Source organism: Austrofundulus limnaeus, unplaced genomic scaffold (assembly GCF_001266775.1).
Source record: "Austrofundulus limnaeus strain Quisiro unplaced genomic scaffold, Austrofundulus_limnaeus-1.0 Scaffold121, whole genome shotgun sequence".
Lineage (NCBI taxonomy): Eukaryota > Metazoa > Chordata > Actinopteri > Cyprinodontiformes > Rivulidae > Austrofundulus > Austrofundulus limnaeus.
Genome location: NW_013952523.1, coordinates 874576 through 895886, shown reverse-complemented (window position 1 = coordinate 895886; position 21311 = coordinate 874576). Strand labels below are relative to the sequence as shown.

General features: G+C 42.1%; 1 protein-coding gene across 2 annotated transcripts; it reads left to right on the top strand.

Annotated features, from left to right (window-relative positions):
- The first annotated feature begins 1693 nt into the window (after positions 1 to 1693).
- On the top strand, positions 1694 to 20929 carry LOC106522144 (period circadian protein homolog 2). Of its 2 annotated transcripts, none has more exons than XM_014015004.1 (22): positions 1694 to 1849; positions 5017 to 5572; positions 8112 to 8204; positions 8429 to 8583; positions 8748 to 8869; positions 9820 to 10021; positions 10478 to 10529; positions 11808 to 11950; positions 13179 to 13257; positions 13386 to 13492; positions 13647 to 13800; positions 13891 to 13999; positions 14067 to 14334; positions 14497 to 14641; positions 14733 to 14869; positions 15049 to 15255; positions 15342 to 15587; positions 15730 to 16796; positions 16894 to 17107; positions 17969 to 18200; positions 18284 to 18434; positions 18515 to 20929. In XM_014015004.1, the coding sequence occupies exons 2-22, from the start codon at positions 5133 to 5135 to the stop codon at positions 18668 to 18670; spliced, it is 4479 nt and encodes a 1492-aa protein (XP_013870458.1). In that variant the 5' UTR covers positions 1694 to 1849; positions 5017 to 5132; the 3' UTR covers positions 18671 to 20929. The 2 variants fall into 2 exon arrangements, with proteins under 2 accessions (XP_013870458.1, XP_013870459.1); XM_014015005.1 differs by lacking the exon at positions 1694 to 1849 and adding an exon at positions 3140 to 3326.
- The last annotated feature ends 382 nt before the right edge of the window (positions 20930 to 21311 follow it).

The window sequence follows — 21311 nt, the reverse complement described above, 5'->3', positions numbered from 1 at the left end:
CCAGAGAGGATCCCTCCATCCCCGGACCCTCCTACCAAAAGTGCCTGGAACACCTTTAAAAGGGGGCGTCCCAGGGGTATTCTAATCAGATGCCTGAACCACCTCAACTGACTCCTTTTGATGTGGAGGAGCAGCGGTTCTACTTTGATTTGCCCCCGAATGACGGAGCTCCTCACCCTAAGGCTGAGCCCAGCCACCCTACGGAGGATGCTCATTTTCACCAGCATGGTCGCCCCACTGCTCCTCTATGAAACAGTTTTTAATATCCCAAAACCAATTTCCAAGTTAAAAACCACCACTGGAGATATCCTGTATCACTACCAGATGCTCAAACCGCCTCAACTGGCTCCTGTTGATGTGGAGGAGCGGCGGCTCTACTCTGAGCCTCTCCTGGATAACTGAATGTCTTACCCCATCTCTAAGGGAGAGTCCAACTACCCTGCAGAGAAAACTCATTTGGCTCTTGGGACATGGAACATCACTCATCAAATCCTTTTTAACAATAGTTCACTGGGCTGCGATTGCTAGAACAGATGGAACTAAGCCCCTCAAAAGGTTTGTGTGGGTTCTCAACGTTATTGATAAAGACGATCAAACAACTGACTTGAATTGTGAACATGTTCAAAGTGCGACAGGTCTTCTCTCAAAGCAGTCATAGAGTCATTGCAGGCTTCTTGAACCTATCTTCAGCACATTTCATTGTTGGTGTTTTCGACCTGTGTCCAGAGCACAAGTGGTGTATTCTGACTAGACTGGAACTAGTCCTAGACTGGAGCTCTCCTCTGACAGAAAACCAGGCCTAAAAAAAAAACCCACACACTGATGATCGATGATAATTATTGAAAAACTGGTCCAAATCTGCCTGTCTTCATTTCTAAAGTGTACTTCAAGGGATTAAGCCATACACGAGGGAAGCTGCCAAGGTAATGTGGGTGAAGATGGACAACAAGATGGCCTAGAATACAGTTGTGCAAGCCGTTCACACAGAAATAGGCTTTGATGCAGCTGCATGGTTACATTTAACAGAGTCCAGCAGTGAAATATCTCAACTGTTTGCTCCTAAAGCCCTAATTATTTATCTTACCCTTTGTATCTGGGGAGATATGTGCAATGCACATCTACCTATGTACTTATAAACATTTCATAGATTTTTATATGTTTAAACTTGGGTTTTCCCAATGCAATCACAGGTGATTAGGAATTATAAAACTTACATTTTGACTCTGGAAGAAACTCCTTTCCTGATTCCTCAAAACATATTAGTCAGCTGCTTGCTTTGATTATATGTCATGTCCCTTGTTAATTTATTTAATGCAGCATGACATTACGTGCAAGCACTGAGTTACTTAGTCTAAACGAGTTTCTTACACTGTTCTTCCTCACACAATTTATGTTTGTGTAATTGCAACATCTGAGAGGTTGTTTTGATCTCCACCACTCCTTGCAGTCGTAACTGGCCCGCTCCTACACTGCATGATACACACAGCATGAGATTCCACGTGCAAAGACCGACTTGTTTATATAAAACGACGGACAGCGCGCTGGGCCAATGAGCTACAGCTAATACTGTTCCGTAACGTTTCCCATGGAAACCCCGAGCTGACAGCCAATCGGCTTGGGCTTTGGGAGGAGTCTAAATTGAGGTCGCGCACCGAGCTCGCTGATTGGCTGGCAGCGGACTGTCGAAGAAAGCCGGGGAGGGACCGATGGCTACTGTGTCAATCAGTCTGTAGCCATTCTCCCATTGAGGACTGACTACTTTTTTTAATGAATGTTGTTTTTACGGTTCGGCTTTGTTTTTGTTCTTCACCGGGGACGAACGAAGAGAGGGGTTTTCATCTCGACACAGGTTGGTTTCGCTTCATTTGAAGGCGCTAGTTTCAGCAGAAAGATCTCGAGCACCAAAAAAAATAAGTTGCATAACGAAATCGCTGTGTGCGCATGCGCGGAAATGGTGCTTGCTCTACTTATTTTACGTTTCTGCCACCAAAAACGCCGGTTTGAGTTTTCTGACCCCCCACATAGGAGGAAGAGTGTAATGTTTCGTTAAATGTGCCGTCTGCGGGTAAACAGGGCCTATTTAGTTGCTCGTTTTCAACGATATTCCTACTTTTACATAACTGTGTCAGTGTACCGTGCAGTGGATTGCAGGTCAACGTGTGTGTGGGTTTTGAATAGCAGGTCATTCAGGAGTTGAGGAAGGGAGGGCTGCTAATTCCCTTTAAAAATGCTTATATTTTACATCCTTATGTTCTTAACTTCTAATGTGAATGTTATTGAATGTTAGCTCGGATAGCTTGAAAACGGACATAAAGGAAAAGCAAACCAGTCGCCTGGATTAGTCACATATTACTGCCATATTATACCTATAGTTATAGTTGGAGTCAACACTTTATACTCAATTTATATTTAGATGTTTGTGTTCAGACTGATAGTTTAAACAGAGATGTTTAGTTGTAATTAAATAAAATTATTATACAAAGATAATTTTAGGGTCCTCACAGATACAAACATTTATAGGCATACATATAGAGAAACCTGTTAGCTCCACCCCTAACTGCAAACTATAATACTTCATTAAATGTTGGGGGGATTAAGGTTATAGGTTATTTAAAAAGCAAAAGCAAACATTAATGACTGCTGTGTCAATTTTACATTTTGTAAGAGTGGTGAAGTTGTTCAGGAAACAATCACAGGCATTTTAATTATATGCAATAATAGGTCTCAGAAGGAAAATGCTAATTACTCATTAATATCCATAAAGCAATATATTTGTATTGCCCTTTCAGTCTCCTTCAAACATGTTTTTAGGAATATGTTATTTTTTTTTAATCTTTTGAATGAATGATTAGTAATCATTCATTCAAAAGAGGATATTTTTCAGTACTCATTGATTACTGAATTTAAATACCCAAGGGAAATGCATCACTTTTCATCTATATTGCTTTTTTTATGTTTCTTATTCCCTGAAAGGCATGCGGTGAAGAGTTATGTGTTCGACAAAAAGCCATGTGGTTTTATGAAACAAGGCTACCAGCTCCCTGCTCCACTGTAGCAGGATCCATGTGACTGGAGCCAGGTTGTATAAGTCCTGAGATCTGTGCTAGTATGCTGGCTGTATCAGCACTCACACTGAAACTGGGCTCGACTGGGAGCAGAGGCTAGGGAAGGCAGCTTCATTATGTCATTATCCACACAAACTCCATGAAAAAGAGGATTTGAACATTTCTGATTTGTTCTTCGCTCGGGTAAAGTTGTTACTCGGCTTTTGGATATTTTTTCATGCTGGTGTTTCATGTTGTATTCATGAAGGAAGGAGGTCCATGGTGAGTTCAGATTTATTTGTTCTTGTGCAAAAAAACATTTGAACCGGTGAAAATAGATATGCTTCAGGAGCTGAGCATGGCTGTTTTTCATGTTTTAAAAAGAAGCTTGGATTCATAGTTAAGTTACTTTTATTGACAGGTCTGTTGTCCTCAAGTATACTCAGTTGTTAAACATTTCTTGGATTTATTGTGCACTGACTGAGAATTTCACTCTTCTGTTGTATCAAGTCACAATGAAAATTTTTTATTTTGCATATTTATTTTAAGCTACTGAGTTTGTGTAAAACTGAATGCACTTTTCCCATGAGATTATTATATATATTTTTTGTAAAACATGAAAAAGTTGTTTTTGACCCAGTGTTATTTTATCTATGTGTGCCCCTCCTTTTGGCTGATGCCTCATTAACCTGTTAAAACCTCCTTCTTCTCTGATTGGCCGTTTGCAGCAGCCAATAGAAAGTCCATCCGGTCAACTTGGCTATTTCCGCTCTCCTAACGTTAGTGGGTCATTCTCAGAGGTGGCAGTGGGTGTGTGTGTGTGTGTGGGTGGGTGACTGGAAAGTCTGCATGGGCTTTTGTGTGTCTAAAGGCATGACGAGGCCTCGGCAAAAGTTGCACGTTACATAAAGCAACTTATGTAAAGAGCAAAGAACAGACAAGCAGCTGAAATAGCTTCAATCTGACACAGGATTGTTGGAAACATTAAAATAGTTTGAATGAATTCTTCAGTAGTTGTTCCAGTTGTTTTTTTTTTTTTTTTTTTTTTTTTGCTTTGGACATCAGTAGCACCAGCTCCTGCTTTTTCTGCTGTGGAGGAAAGTGGGAGGAAGTGGAGGAGGATGAAGAGATACTAAAATACTAGCTTCTGTATTTTTATCTGGTCTCTTTTAGAGATCTATCTTTTCACTTCAAACCCACTAAACCAAATCATTTTCCTAGGATTTATCTGTGGTTTTCCATAAGCAAGAAAAAGTCTGTATAGTTGTATGTTTTGTTTTGTTTTTCAAGCCTGCTGAGATTAAATGTGCTTAAATTATTATTGCTAATGTTAAAAAAACATTAGATAGTATGTGCACTGTAGCTCCTGACTGTTAGATAAGGAAGTATTTATTTAAAGAGTCAAGTCTAATAATGGCTGAGATTGCTGTTCATCAGGTGAGGAAGCAGAGATCACCTCCTCAGAGATTAGTTGTCAGGTTTTCCATCCTACGTGTCCATTGATCCTGTCAGTTTAAGGCCAGGCAGAGAGGAAAGAACATGATGATTGAACAGGAATCTGAAGCATTTGGTGCCAGCGAAACACTAAATTTTGTCCAGGTAATGTGTGAAAGGGAGTGTTTTGTTTGTGTTGTGTTTTCAAACCTGCCTTGTTATCTGAATAGATTCACTTTTTAGGTTAAAAAAAAAGCTTTTTGAAAGTTTAAAGCTCGTCAAAGAGGTCAGGGGGTTAAAGCTCACTGTACAGCTCTTTGTGTGTGTGTTTTATTTAATAGTGTAGTGTTTTAGTGTTGCTGATTAAAAGCAGATGACTCAAATCAAAGAGATAGTTGTGATGGATGAACTTGACCCAAATTAATTGTTTGTTTTTGCAATAGTTCTGTTTATCATTAATCTGCTGTCATGGAGGTGCACTGTGTTGGACAGGGACGTATGAATTAATAACTTCACCTGTTCTGTTTCTCTACCTCAGGCTTCCTCCACGCTCCTGCAACACCTGCCCTGTTTTCATGCCTGTGCCGTGCACTGCATGGCTTTGACATGTGGAAAATAACCTAATTCTGAGTTCCCTGCACTTTGGCTCCTATCATGTCCGAGGACAGTGATCCAAAGCTCTACCTGTACTCAACTCTGGATGCCCGCGAACGCAGCCGGGAGAGGGTTGGTTTCCAGGATGAGGGGGAGCAGGGCCCTCCTTGTGGCTCCAGGAGCCAGCTTCACTGCATGGCCAGCACTTACAGCGAGGGCTGTGGCAGGCAGGACAGGGTGGAACTCGACCCTGAGTTAGGACTGGCCTCTGAAGGGAGTGACAGCAGTCATGAGCACCCAGCCTCACTGGGCTCCCCCCATGAGGACAGGAAGCGTCAGCGACCACCTCTGCACGAGGACGTGGAGATGGGTGGGAGCGGGACGGAATCCCACGGTAACGAGTCCCACGGCAACGAGTCCCACGGCAATGAGTCTGTGGGCAGCTCTAATGGCAACGGAAAAGATTCTGCTCTTATGGAATCTTCAGGAAGCAACAAGAGGTAAGAACTCAATAAGTGCACTCAATCATAGTTAACTGAGTGTTTCTCCCCTCCACCACAGTCAGACTGGAGCATCTACCGTATTTATTCAAGTATAATATGTAAAATTTAATCCATAAAATCATCCATAAAGTTGGGGGGGTAGTATTATACTCGGATAAATATTTTTACTTGTTTTAACTGAAATATCGGCAAAATGCCCGAGTCTGGAAATGAGACCGCATCGTAAAAAGCAGTTGAAATGAGCTCACCTGTGACACTCCTCCGTGCTTCAGAGCGAGATAGTAACAGATCCAAGCAGGCAACATGATGTGAAAGAAAGGGGAAAAATCAGTCCTTCACCTTAGTAATGATAACGAACTATTGACATTAGCGTGTGACCGAGCCACTCCTGGAACAACAACAAACACATGTTTGTCTGTAATGGCTGCCGTCTACCAGTGTTCTGAAAAGTTTTGTATCCCTGAAAAAAGTTTCCCCACCAGAGGGGGCGCTCGCGAGTAGGAAATAATCTGCTTTTCCCTCAGAAGATGGTCCAAATCTTATGTGAAGTCTCTGACTTACAGGAGATACAGGAGATGACAAGACTATGAACAAGGATGGAAGAGAGAGGTGTGGGGTCGATAGATGCTTTGTAAGTGAAAGAATGCAGACCAGGTAACGATACTGATGTTAGAGTAAACGATAATCCGTCCAGGATGACCTTCTGACTCTTAACCTGTAGGGAGGGGGAGATTAAGAAGCTGCCAAGTAGGAAGGAGAAACTGATGGCTTTGGATTGAGTGGGTTTAGTTCAGATAAGAAGGAACTCAGTTTTGTTGCTGAACAGTTTAAAGAAGTTTGAGGTGAATCAGGTTTTGATTTCAGACAAGCGGACGGAGGGAGGAGGAGGAGGATGGGAGTGAAGAGTTTGGCTCAGTGGATAAGTAGAGCTCAATGTTATCAGCGAAGTAATGAAAGTAGATATTGAACTTATAAAAAAATATTGTCAAGGGAAAGGAAGTAAGTAAGTGATGAAAAGAGGGGGCATCAGGACAGAGCCCTGGGGCACAGTGGGATCTGAAGTGTGCAGCTTTAAGATAAGAACAAAACAAGTCAAGGAGTGTTTGGATGATGCCAGTGGAAGATGGTCTATAGAGGGGTATGTTGTGGGAGATGAAAGGGGAAAGTAAAGCAGAACCTGCTGCAATGAGAAGTGCATTTGTAATTCTTAGAACAGTTTCTTTTGTATGGCAGGCAGAAAAATAACTGGAATTGTTCATACAAACTGTTTTGAGTTAAATGGGATAGGCCTTGGTTGGAGAGAGACAAAGTAAGACACTAAATAAGAAAAAGAAAGGATCAGTAAAAAGGAAGTTTGACGGCTGTAGTGAGGTCAAACCACGAATTAGATCCAAAGTATGTTTTCTGGTGTAAGTAGGAAAATCAGCAGATTGATTACTCAGTTCATTTCCCAACAGACAAAAATCTGTCCAGAGCTTTCATAAAAATATAAAGATAGGATTTAAAAAAGGCTGTTAAATTATCATTAAAAAAAACAAAACAAAGTAAAAATCATCACAAAGTTAGAATGAGTTCTCTAGATTGTTTTAAATTGTGCAAGTTTACCCTGGAAACTGGCCAAATATCTGAAAACATTGTTTTTTTTATTATTAAAGAATGGACAGAATTGTTAGATCTTAACCTAGAAACTTAGACCTACATTCATAACTAATTGTCACATTTTCTTTGAGAATGAAAGGAATGTTTGTAAATGTAAATTTATCCTTGCTCTTAATTAAACCTGGTAATTAAATCAGCTTGATTTTTCAAAACATAGCCCTTTTATAATTAAGGGATTCTAGCTGGTTGAATGTCAGCAGATGTGTGACATCTTGACAAGAGGTTTGGTTTTTAAACTTTTCATATTTGAGTGTACTTGCTGCATAAAGCAGACTTTAGAAATGCGGTCCTTTGCTTCTGATATTTCGCCACATGTCTCCAGAGGAAAGGATGCCCTTTCACTTTATTTTCTGTTCAGTGCTTTATTTTTTTCTTCTTCCATTTAATAGTGCAATAGAGCTCTCTTCAGGGATTCTCAATAAATGTTTTCGACTCAATTTGGAGGTCGTACTAAACTCTTAAAGTAGCAATTTGTCAGATTTAAATAATTTTAGCCACCCTATAGTCATACAGGACCATTGATTTAGGCTTTCCCTTTGTATCAAACTTTTTACAGAAGCTAAATTTTATTATTTTGCGCCAGGTTTATGTTGTGTTTTATTACATCATCCTCAGGCTTTTAGATGTTAAACGTCGTCCCAACAGTTACAATGCCAGGTCAAACCACGTTTGAATATTATCTTGTGAATTAAGTTTTTTTATTATTATATATTTTGTATTTACTATATTTGTTCTGGTTAACTGTATTAACTAGATGGAATGTGAGTAGTATGATAAATTGGAAAAACAAACCTTTTTTTACTAGTTTAACCAAACAGACCAAGTTTAAGTAAACTGTACTTTTCCAACCAACTTGACCTTTTCTTTGTCTTCACAGCTCCAACTCTCACAGCCCGTCTCCACCAAGCAGCTCCAACGCCTTCAGTCTGGTGAGCTCTGAGCAGGACAACCCTTCAACCAGCGGCTGCAGGTTTGTACGCTCTCGGGTCATTATTTCATGCAGCCTGGGTCTTTACTTACATAAATGCAATACTGGAAAGGTCTTGAAAATCCTATCGGCAGCCGATAGATGCCCGTTTTCCCTCGTCACCTCCCCTCCTCCTCGACTTCCTTAGTGTGAAATCAGAGGGTGACGTCACTGACGAAACCTTGTCATTTTGACACACGTGTATCTCTCTTTGTCACGACCTACAGCAGCGAACAGTCAGCCAAAGCTAAGACACAGAAGGAACTCTTCAAGACTCTGAAGGAGCTGAAGATGCACTTGCCACTAGAAAAGAGGAGCAAGGGCAAGTCCAACACCGTCAACACGCTCAAATATGCCCTGCGATGTATCAAACAGGTGAAAGGTAAGACCTCCTCATGTTGGCTTAGTTTTATAACATACACTCATCTTATCATCTTATAGTGTATTAGTGATGGCAAACTAAAGAAGCCCCTTTACCCTAAAATAATAAAATGCACTTGATAAAGTTGTGAGTTGATGTGTGCATTGATCCACACTGTTTTACAGCTAATGAGGAATACTACCAGATGCTGATGATTAATGACAGTCAGCCACCTGGGTTTGATGTATCATCCTACACCATTGAGGAAATCAACACCATCACCTCAGAATACACCCTCAAAAACACCGTAAGTATGACCAGTTTTCATCTCACATTAGAGCAGCAGTTTTTTTAATTGTTCCCCAGTGTCAGTGTACCACTAAGCAGCATCAGTGCTAGACCAGAGCTGGTGCTCTTTGAAAAACAGCCACAAACCAGATTGTTTGTTCAAGGTCCTCTCCTAAGCCTCGTTACTGTGCACCATAAAAAATCCTTTCTTGAATGTTTGATCCTTCTTCTAGGGTTGTTGTCGTGTTTTCCCTGCAAACTGATGTCTAAAACAGGAGTCACACATGATGTTTAGAGCAGTAGTTATAAACACCAGCCTGTGACGATAAAAGGCCCAAATTGTAAACATGATTTATAAATTCAGTTGAAAATTATGATTATGTAGACAGTTTAATGTGGTGCATCGTAAGTGATAATAATAAAAACAACAGTAGAAAGATGAGAGATGGTCTTCGTGAGCCCACCTCCAGCTCTGGTCAAAAGCATTCTTTTTTTCTCACTTAGCACAGAGTTAGTGCTAACATTTTTTGGTGTTAGAGTCGATTCTTCAGTGTTTGAAACAGAATAAAATGGGTTAAAAAACAAAAAGCTCTTGAGCTGTTTTGGTAGAAAAAATGCTGGCCATTTGTGTGTTTTGTTCTGAGGTATAATGCATCCAAAAATGTTTATATCAGTAAAAGTTATTGAACTTATTACAGTAAATAAAGTTTCTAAAATGTAATTGTCTGCTGGTTATTAACCTGTTCTGCAGCCTCTTATTCAGTACGTGTAGAAATGTTCTGGGTTTCTTCACACAAAGTAGCATGGATAAATGAGCTTATTTATTATTATTCTAATGAGAATTATTCTGATGAGCTTTCTCATTTCAACCTGAAAAGTGTCGACTTCTAACTGCATCACATAAACCTAGTCAGACTGCAGTGCTGACCACTAAGTGACTCTTTAATTTTGTTATTTTTACACCTACAGGACATATTTGCTGTGGCGGTGTCCCTCATCACAGGGAAGATCGTTTACATCTCCGACCAGGCGGCATCCATCTTGAACTGTAAGCGGGAAGTGTTCAACAACGCCAAGTTTGTGGAGTTCCTGACGCCTCAAGATGTCAGCGTGTTCTACAGCTTCACCACGCCATACCGCCTTCCTTCGTGGAGCATGTGCACCGGAGCAGGTACAGGCCCTTCAGAGTGGCGTTTTTATCTGTGTGGTGCAATTGGATCGTGGATTTTTTATTGATTTATTTTTTAATTGCCAAAAATGAAAAATGCACACGTTGCAAATCCACATGAATCCATATCACCTGCACTTCCACATGTTTCTATTTTCTTCACATGACGCGCCCACACACACGCATGCTTATAAACACATCACACCTTTTTCTTTAGCATGCTCATTCACACATTAATGAATGCAAACCTACCCACATGCCTCTGCCTCATTCGTTTAAAATATATTCAGATTCTGGGGCAGTCGAGTCTGTGTGGTCGGGTACATCTGCCCACATCTGGCTGAGAGAGGAACCTCTCAGATCCATTAAACACTGTTTTGAATGTGAGTGCCCAACAGACAGGCGGTAACCTGATTCTAATCCTTTCCTGTAATGTTTGTCCCACTTTCTCTTATTCAGAGTCGTCTTCCACGGAGTGCATGCAGGAGAAATCCTTCTTTTGCCGCATCAGGTGAGTGACAAAAACCGGCAGCGTCTTTCATCCATAGTTTCCTGCTCAGAGCAAACTCTGAGTCAGCGCTGGGCTGGGGAGCAGGAGGAAGATGAGCTTGGGGAGGAAGGATGTCAGCAGCTGCAAGCATTTAAAATACATCTCCATCTAGTGGTCAGATGGAGAAGTATCAGATACAAGAAACTTGCAGTTCAACCTGTCATGTGGGGAAGAGGGTCTCTGTGGTCACTAAGTGGAAGTTTCTTGTTTTGTGGGAGGAGTTTGCCTAAAACATAATTTGTGTTAGAATTTTGTGGGCGTAGTTTAATAAAATATGATCATTTTTTTTGGGTAGAGTTTGAAGAATCCATAACAATTTAGTTGGATAAACGCTGTGCAGCTGGTGGGACGTGTAACTCAGTCAAAACGGCCAGAAAGCACCTAAATTTTTAAATATTAATATTAATTTTAGTCATAACCCGAGATAGGAAGCTGCGAACTGTACAAAATTTGAACAATGTACATGAAGAGGGGTTTGTAACAATAAAAACAGCCCTAACCACCTGGAAAAAGATCAATATTTTTTAATATGAATATTAACATTATTCTAAATCAAGATAGCAAGTTGATAACTGCACAAATATGGAAGTCAATAAATCATATCTAATTTTACTATTACATCTTATAACTTGCCCCACAAGACAAGTCAATGCAACAAATCATGGTTTTACCGAACTCCGCCCATCCATTTATCCGCCTATATTTCAAACTCCGCCAGTCACTGTTAGGACAAACCCCACCCACACCAAGAGCTCCGTCAATTATGTTAGGACAAACTCCGCCTACACCAAGAACTCTGCCCATAATGGTTAGGACAAACTCTGCCCACACCAAGAACTCTGCCAATCACTGTTAGGACAAACTCCTCCCACACCAAGAACTCTGCCAATCACTGTTAGGACAAACTCCTCCCACACCAAGAACTCTGCCAATCACTGTTAGGACAAACTCCGCCCACACCAAGAACTCTGCCAATCACTGTTAGGACAAACTCCGCCTACACGAATGAACAGCGCCAATCTCTAACAGGACAAACTCCGCCCACAAAACAAGAAACTCTCCCTACTGCTGAGACCCCTGCTTGGATCATGTATGGAAAGCTTAAAATTACAGACTAAAATACTAGATTTCATCAGCATTAATAATCCAACACATAAGGTATTTATAATTGTGTGGTGCTGAAACTGCTAAATGACTTTATATTTAAAGTTTGTGCAAAATGTGTTTATGTTGCTGCAGTGGTGGTAAGGAGCATGAGGGGGACCTGCAGTACTACCCTTTCCGTATGACCCCTTACCTGATGAAGGTCCAGGATGCTGAGCTTGCTGAGGAACAGTTTTGCTGCCTCCTGCTGGCTGAGAGGGTACATTCTGGATATGAAGGTAAGAGATACATGGACTGCAGAATCCCCTTCATACGGAAAGCTTAACATTTAATGATTACTTTAGCATACCTTTTAGCCAAAGTAATGAAGAAAAAAAGTAGACAGTATTTCAGATCTGTTGGAAATAATGCTTTATGTGAGATAATCAGATGAGTAATCACAGTGTGTCCATCTCGGGCCCTTTCAGCTGCTTAGTGCAATTATTAGATTACCCTGTGTTTAGAACTTTTATCTAAGTACATGTTGAACAGATGGTGAGCCTTATGTCATGCCCTGAAAACAAATTTATATCATCCTCACGATGGCTGTAATCCTGCACCTCTCACAGAAGTTTCATAACAGCTCTCGTAATAACCAAATTTTAGTGTGGTGACAAAATATAAAGGGGTTCATGCTCTTCTGGACTTAAAAATAAAAGTTGCACAAAACATGAATCAAACTTTTCTTACAGTTGAACTTTTACTTTGGTAATTACTGGGATAAGAGGCTCTTTAGTAAGAAAAAACATCACTACAAAGAGTGCTTATTAACGCCATTATCAGTTAACGTGCCCTGTCCTGTTTTTATATAGACTTTTATTACACCCACAAACTGGTGATGTAATCATTACATTTAGGGGTTTATTCATGTTTTAGAATGAAATGTCAATGGTAATTTTCTCATTATGCATCAGAGTGATTTGGTGCAGAGGGTGGGTGGGGTGGGGGTGGTGGGCTGTAAATTATAGCCAAGAGCTCAGAGCGGGGTTGGGGGTGGAGGGTGGTAGTAAAGCAGCCACAGTAGCAATGATCAAACCAGTGAGAACTTAATTATTTTTATTTAAAGTAGTTGATGTAGTAAATGAGGATTTGAGCAGATGTGAGCCGGTTTATTCTCAACGTTAGCATTACGTAGCGTCACAGTAGGGAACACTAACTTGACAAGAGCCTCGATTAAATTTTATACAGATCTGGTGATTGTTTTAAGCACACCTTTTCAATAACAATCACTGATCTTGCCATAAACTTATAGCTTCATGTTGGTTGTTCTGGTTCAAAAATGACAGATGAGAAGAAAACTGAAAAGAGGAAATCTGCGTCTTTGATCAGAATCAAACTCATGAAAGACCGGGGTTCTTAGTATCTCATTGTCGACAGCAGAAAACTAACCACTAAAGTGCTTCAATCACTGTCCAAATTATTAAACTTATTGTTTTAAATATTCATAACATATTTGTTTCTGCTCAGCTCCCAGAATCCCCCCTGATAAACGGATCTTCACCACCACACACACACCCAACTGTGTGTTTCAGGATGTAGATGAGAGGTGGGTGGAGTGTCTGTATAACCATCACAAAAGCTTTTTTTGTTGTTTGTTTGTTTTTCTTCTCTTGAATATATTTTTATACTACATAGTTTTGTTCTAATAATGGTTTTTGATTGTTTCTTTATTAGGGCTGTACCTCTGCTGGGATACCTCCCCCAGGATCTGATCGGGACCCCCATACTGCTTAATCTGCACCCGAGTGACCGACCCCTAATGCTGGCTGTTCATCGCAAAAGTAATACATTTTTATTTACATTTTTGAAAGAGAGTGAGTTTGTTGCATGTTATTATTGACCTATAGATGTTATATATTATTGATAGTTTATAAAAATATTTGATTGATCCGCCCTCTTCTCTCATTCACCCACGCACACTACTTCCTGTTTCAGTTCTGCAGTATGCTGGTCAGCCCTTTGACCATTCCTCCATCCGCTTCTGTGCAAGAAATGGCGAGTACATCACCATTGACACCAGCTGGTCCAGTTTTGTCAATCCCTGGAGCCGCAAGGTCTCTTTCGTCATTGGCAGACACAAAGTGCGCATGTAAGTATTTTCATCCTTCATAAACCATTCATTCTTTTTTTCGACAGCCCTTATGAAAAGATAGATGACTCTGGTGTTTGTGCCTTTCAGGGGTCCTGTCAATGAAGATGTCTTTGCAGTTCCCGCTTTCCACGGAGGGAAGCTGATGGACTCGGACATCCAGGAAATCAGCGAACAGATACACAGACTGTTACTCCAAGTATGCAAACACACGCGTTGAATTCTAACTCAAAATAGGACTTGTTTAACAGCCCTTTTCTCTTCAGCCTGTTCATAACATCGGCTCCAGCGGTTATGGCAGTTACGGCAGCAATGGTTCCCATGAGCAGCAGGTGAGCATCAGCTCGTCCAGCGAAAGCAACGGGAACATCCCCGCTGGGAACACAGCAGAGGAGACGGGCAAGAGCAAGCCATCAAGGACCTTTCAGGAAATTTGTAAAGGTGTCCACATGCTAAAGAACCAGGACTCTCAAGTCTGCCTGCGCTCCTCGTCACCATGGCCACCTAAACATGAACAGAGGAAGACCACTGACAGTAAGTCTACTTTACTGCAGTTAAAGCTGTAATAAACTGTGATCACTTTAACAGGGTCAGTTTTTAAATATAGAAATCTATATTGTGGTTAAAAAATAAATAAATAAACAGATTTTATCTGTTTTCTGAAATTTTTTCTCCCTTCCTGTTTAAATTTTTCAGCTGCTCAGAGGAGTTCAGCTGTGCGTCCAAAAGACTCTGCACCTCATGTTAAAGACAACACCGGGGCCAGCATGGATGACTTCACCTGTAGAGACCAGACTGTCTGCTCTTACCAGCAGATCAGCTGCCTCGACAGTGTCATCCGGTTAGTTCTGTTTTTTTTTTTTTGTATTCCTAAAATATTTTAAAATGTGTGACTTATGATCTCCCTACTTTAAATAATTTTTGATTCTTAGATATTTGGAGAGTTGTAATATCCCCATCACAGTGAAACGGAAGTACCAGTTCTCCTCAAACACTACCTCATCCAACTCAGATGACGACAAGAGGGGCTCAGAAGATGGCATGCAGATGCCTCAGGGTACACACACAGGTGGGACGACTCAAATCTGTACACATGTGCATAAAATACTGTAGTATTATATATTTGGTGCCTCACATGGGGCACCATATATAAAGCAACTTGGCAAAAGTATAGTGCAGGTCAGAAACAGTTAATCCTGTCATCTAAATACTATCATCTAAATCAATGAAACTTCTCTTATGATCCAGATGCTTTGATGCTAGACACTCAGCCAGGGATGTCCAACATGAAAGCACCTAAGAAGCCTCCATCTGGGGCAGCTGCTGTGGTGGGGGGTACCATGGCACCCCTTACTTTGCCCAGTAAGGCTGAGAGCGTTGTGTCAATCACTTCACAGTGCAGCTACAGCAGCACCATTGTCCACGTGGGCGACAAGAAGCCTCAGCCGGATTCAGGTAAATTTATATAGAGGAACAGAAGCACATCTGCTTGTTGAACGGTAAGTCGTGTTTGATGCTTACGGCCCTGCTTTGTGCTACAGAGATCATCGAAGATGTTGCGGAGAGCCCAGCACCCCCGGCACTGCCCATCAGTATGGTCTCTCCTCCCAGCCAAGAGAAGGAGGCCTACAAGAGGCTGGGGCTAACCAAGGAGGTGCTGGCAGCACACACCCAAAAAGAGGAGCAGGCTTTTTTGAACCGCTGCCGAGAGCTTCGCAACGCCAGGAGCTTACAGAAGGACTGCTCCTCATATCCGCACAATCAGAGAGGTCCAGCCAACGCTGAAGGTACTGCAAGTTTAATCAAGCTCAGATCAGACTCAGGTTCAGATATTAGTGAAGATCTTTAAAGCAATGCATTACTTACATTAATATATACAAGTTTTGCTTTGTAATAAATGTTTCCTTGCTTCTACATGTTTGATTTCAGAGCCATCTGGTCTACAAGGTGCAGCCAAACAAGGCACCACCAGGCCTGAAACGACTGCTAAGAAGGGCAACCGCAACCGAAAGTCCAAGAAGCCACGAATGAAGCATCCTGACTCATCAGACAGTGCTGTGTCCAACCGCAAACCCAGACCTCCTCTGCAGGGTCTTAACCAGACCTCATGGTCCCCATCTGAAGCGTCCCAGTCAGCTTTTAATGTCTCCTACCCCACCATGGTGCCTGCTTACCCCCTCTACCCCCCGACAGCTGCTGCTCCAGCTCAGGCCTCCCGCCCTGACCCATCTCTCTCCTCTGGCTTTGGAGAAGGACAGAACGCCCAAGCTCCGCCCACCACCACTCCGTTTCCTGCACCTATTGTTACACCTGTGGTGGCTCTGGTGCTGCCCAATTACCTCTTCCCTCAGGTAGGACAGTTGAATCAGATGGGCCAGCTGGGAGCTGCGCCGAGACAATCCTTTTTCACCGAGCAGACGCAGCCTGCGTACTCTACCCAGCAGCCCTTTCCGACCCCGCAGCCGGCCTTCCCCATGCAGACACAGGCCACCTTCACCAGCCAGCAGCCGTTCCCCGTGCAGACTGCCTTTTCTCCGCAGCAGCCTTTCGCAGCTGCTCAGACCCCCTTCACCACCCAGCAGCCTTTCCAGACTCCTGCGACTGCCTACGCTACCCAGCAGCCCTTCACTGCTCAGGCCTCATTCCCAGTGCAGACTCAGTTTGTTCCTCAAGCTCCCTATCCAGCCCAACCCTTTCCCTACAACATAGCCCCTGAGCTCCCCAAGACCCCCGCAGCTGAGCCCAGGGAGGGAGCAGCCTCACGATCCTCCACCCCTGCCTCCGGGGCCCGAGAGCCCACCACATCACCGCCACTCTTTGAGTCCCGTTGCAGCTCGCCCCTGCAGCTGAACCTGCTGAGCATGGAGGAGGGGCAGCGCTCCATGGAGCGTCAGGACAGCACAGTGCCCCCCGCTGGAGGACAGTGCAGCGGCACAGCAGCAGTGGCAGCAGGGGAGAAGAACGGAGGTGCAGCCAAGACTGATAATCATCAACAGGTGAGAGCCTCAGAAAACTCCCTGATAATCCAAGAAAGTAACTTGCTTCACGAGAAAAGCATCTAAACTGTATCCCTGGTTGTTTTGTTTGTTTCAGCTGGAATCAAGAGGTGATGGTGCTCACAGTGATGGTAACTCTTCATCCTGCGACCTGCTGGACATCCTTTTACAGGAGCAAGAGGATGCCCACTCTGGCACCGGATCAGCCACCTCTGGCTCCATGGGCTCAGGTCTGGGGTCAGGCTCAGCATCAGGCTCCGGCTCCAACGACTGCCGGACTTCAGCCAGTGGAGCTTCTGGCAGCAGAACAGGTCAGCTGAAAAACATTAAAGTCCCCCTCATTCTGCAGGGTTCCTGCAGATCCTTAAAAAGTCTTAAAAGTCATTGAATTCATCAACCCAAAAATAAGGCCTTAATTAGCCTTAAAATGTCTTAAATCAATCTTTCAGCAGGGTTAAAAAAGTTAACACATTGTAAATAGGATGATTGTAATTCATCTCAAATATTAAAATAATTGGTAACATTTATTTTTTTTAATATTCACAAGCAAACATTCCCCTTTGACATCACTTTCTGTTACTTCACATGCAAATATTTCAACTGTTCATCTGAGTGATGTGAAATTTGTTTTGTAATATGTTAATAATGCCTTTTCAAAAATGCATTAACTTTTCTTACAAATTTTGACATCACAGGCACTTTAAGGTTTCATCTACAGCAAATTGGCGTTAAGACCCCACTGTGGGTCCTAATACTCCAAATTTTGGGTCATTAAACTGACTACTAAGAATGTTTTTGCTATGTTTGATGAAAAAGCTATTAGAAATGGATAAAAACAATTGGTCTATTAGCAATATTTGAACACTTCAACCAAAAATACTTTGATTCATGAGATTCTGCTACAGTTTTATTTATTTATTTTTTTGTCATTTGTGTTTATTGTGAAATTGGTCTTAAATTTAATTTCAGTTGGCATTAAAAAGTCTTAAAAAGTCTTAAGTTTAATTTCAGTTGGCATTAAAAAGTCTTAAAAAGTCTTAAATTTAACTTGCTTTAAACTGTAGGAACCCCGTTTTGCAATCTAGTTAGTCTAACTAATATTCCTATTTTTGAAAGAAAATTTTTTTTAATTTCCTTGAGTTTTTCACCCTTTTTTTCCTCTAACTGTACAGGAAGCAGCAACACCAGCAAGTACTTCGGCAGCGTTGACTCTCTGGAGCATGACCTCAAAGGGAAAGCTAAACTCAGGGGTGAAGGCAGCTCTGATGGCAGCAAATCTCAGGCCAAAGTGTCCACTGACGGAGAAGGGGAGCATTTCATCAAATACGTTCTGCAGGAGCCTCTTTGGCTGCTGATGGCCAATGCTGATGACAAGGTCATGATGACGTATCAAATGCCATCCAGGTGAGTTGAGCTGTTGAACCGTTTTTAATCACATAAGTTTCAGGCTGCTCATGTGCAACGTGTGTGTGTTTGCTACCAAACAGGGACATTCAGAGAGTCCTGAGAGAGGATAAGGAGAGGCTGAGACAGATGCAGAAGAGTCAGCCTCACTTCACATCAGAGCAGCGGCGGGAGCTGGTGGAGGAGCATCCCTGGATGAGGAGGGGCGGCCTCCCTGCAGCCGTCAACGTCAAGGTTAGAGACTTTTAAACACGCTGTAGCTCCCTCATCAGCTGCTGGAATGGTTGCTAACTCTGTGTGTTGTGTATGTTCAGGTGTGTATGTACTGTGAGGACGCTGCGGCCGCGCCCATCGAAGAGGACCTGCCCGACATGGACATGGGCGAGCTGGGCGAGGAGCTGGGCAGAGACGGTCAGAGAGCTCCGAGCCAATCAGAGGAGTCGCAGCCTCAGTCAGAGCCAGGCTCTTGAACTTTACATGAGGAAGGACACACAAATCCAGACATGGACACACACTCACACATTCTGGATGTGTGCCTGACCATCTTGACAGCTCAGTGATGCTCGTGAGGATGTGTGCTGTTTGTAGGGCTGACACTAGAGGGCAGTTTTCACTGCACCCTCACAAAGTGACGCCCTCATCTTGTATTTTCATCATCGTACACACAAACAAGCTACGTTTTTTTAAAAATAAGTTATTTCCCATTCTCTGCTGAGACAAGGATGGATAAAAGTAATGTATAAAATTTATAATAATGTTATTTTTACAAAACATTTCTCTGAAAACATTCTGATGAAGCTAACCAGCATTGCTGTTACACACGTGCTGCTCCGCCTCATGCTGGTGTTTTCCTGAGTCGCCAGCGCAGTCGCCTCAGGAGCCTTTGACTCCCAGCATGCCTGGTGTTTCCCCATCAGCATTAGCCTGGAAGTGTTTATCAGATACTGTTAGCAAAGAAAAATCGACCAGGACACACTGTTGTGTTATGAAAACATTCGAGTTGTACGACTCTCTTTGGACCAGAGTGTTCCGAGTATCAGTGCCGCGGTGTTAGCACTTAGCTCAGCAGCCGACAGAATGAAATGTAGGAATGACAATCGGATACATGAAATGTATTTGTGAAAGAGTTTTATTTACTTCGTAGTGAGTAGCACATCTGCAGCAGATGGTAAAGCTGAAGCCAAATTACTGCGGCTGTGAGACGATATATTAACACTTTAAACCGTGGGTAAGCACTACAGAATATTTAGTCACTTTCAAAGAGGGGCTTACTTTTTCTGTCACAGTCTGATGTTTGAGTGTTGTCACCCCCTCCTTAAACTAAAGCACTGGTGATATGAAGGAGAGGATATTATCACTGCTTCAGAACCTGCCAAAAGATCTCTGCGATGCAAAACAATCAGCATCGGAGAGGCGATGCGTACAAACCAAGGTTTTATGAGTAGTTTTTTTCCTTTTATTTACATGTCCAATTTGTTTTTTATTTTTTAAGAAAAGCATTGTTCATGCAAATTACAAAACATAAAATATGTTCTGTTGAAGTGCAGCACATATTATCTGGTTTGGAACAAATCAGTGGGATTTTATACAAAACTGTAGGGTCTCCCCTTAATTTTTTTTTCTTCCCCCAAGTAGTAAAATAGGAAGTAGTGCATCTTGAATTGCTTTTTCAGGCTTTGTTTTTTTTTTTTTTTTTTTTTTTTTTTTTTTTAGCATTGTTAGCATATTTCCACTCCAGGTGGTAAGACTTCGCAGGCGTATGTGTGCATGTGTGTGTGTGTGCAGCAATACAAACCCCTGAGTACTGTGAAAACTACATGGTCAATAATGAGCAGAACTCTGCAGTACGATCAGAAAAACGAAAATAAGTGTAGCAAACTCGCGGATCGCTTTCCCTCCGTGACAGCTGGGTCAGGCAGAAGCGTAGGGACGGTGGTTTGACGTGACAGGAAACCCCGATCCACGCTGGCTGGAGCCGTCGAGGGAACAGGGAACAACTGTGGTGCTAACGCAGAACAGCTGGAGCCTGTGAATGTAACACAGACTGGACCAAGAGCACCGCACTCATTTCATTTTGTTTGAATCTCTCGTAACGTTTCAGAATTTTTTTTCATTCTATTTTTCTATTTTCCTGTTGTATGTGTGGTTAAAACATACGAGAAAAGTAAAAGCTGTTTTGAGTGTTATCTGGGACGAACCCTACCTCTAATCAATTTCAGGCGGTTTGACTGTAAACAGATCATAGGAGGTGAACGTGTGGAGAGAGATGTTTAAATGATTCCGGTGAGAGACGGACCTGTAGAGTCTGCCGACTCCTCCTGCTTTTCTGCCTCTGTGACTGAATGAACGAACGCACAGGAAGTACTTTAGCAACACTTTATCTCTCTCTTTTTATTTATTTATGGGCGAGCATTCACGAGCCCTTCGACGTGTGACTGAAACCCTAAAGAACGCCAGACTGTGGTTTATTTGTTTACGAACTAAATGGATTGAAGCTCTTCAGTGTTGTGTGATTGTTTCAGGGCTCAGCAAACAGGAACTTTTACTTTTTACTGTCCCATGCTGGTCAGCTGTCGGAGCAGTGCCTGCACACGATGACGTTTATGATCATGTAAACTTGTCTCTTTTCCACTCTCATATATTAAACCAGCACAACTGTGTGCTTTTTTGTAGCTGAAAAGACGTGTTGTTTGAAACAATGTTGTAATAAAACTGCAGTAATATAACCAGTCGGATTTATTGTGTCTCTTATTTGAAGAAGGGTGATTTTGTAACTCCAATTGAAGGAGAAGGAAGGAGAAAAAGATCTGTTTAAAGGCATTAGGTTGAAGTTCTGCATTATCGCAGGGTTATTATCCTCAAACAACCCACAGCAGATGAACAGTGAGAGTCAGGTAAAAAAAAAAAAACATATTAAAACATGATCTGTCCCTGCAGTTCTGCTCCAAGTGGAAAGTTTGTTTTAAAAAAGAGTAACAAGAAAAGACTGAGGTTCACATTTACTAAGTAGTCTTAAGAAGTTTTGATTCCAGTTGTCATCTATTCACTTCTTACACTTTTATAATAAATACATGATTAAGCTAAGAACAGCACAAACATTAAAAAGCAGAG

Coding starts and splice junctions, on each gene's coding strand:
- LOC106522144 (XM_014015004.1), top strand. CDS start 5,133: ATGTCCGAGGACAGTGATCCAAAGCTCTACCTGTACTCAACTCTGGAT. Junction 13,493..13,646: donor GCTGGCTGTTCATCGCAAAA/GTAATACATTTT, acceptor TTCCTGTTTCAG/TTCTGCAGTATGCTGGTCAG. Junction 14,335..14,496: donor ACAGAGGAAGACCACTGACA/GTAAGTCTACTT, acceptor TAAATTTTTCAG/CTGCTCAGAGGAGTTCAGCT.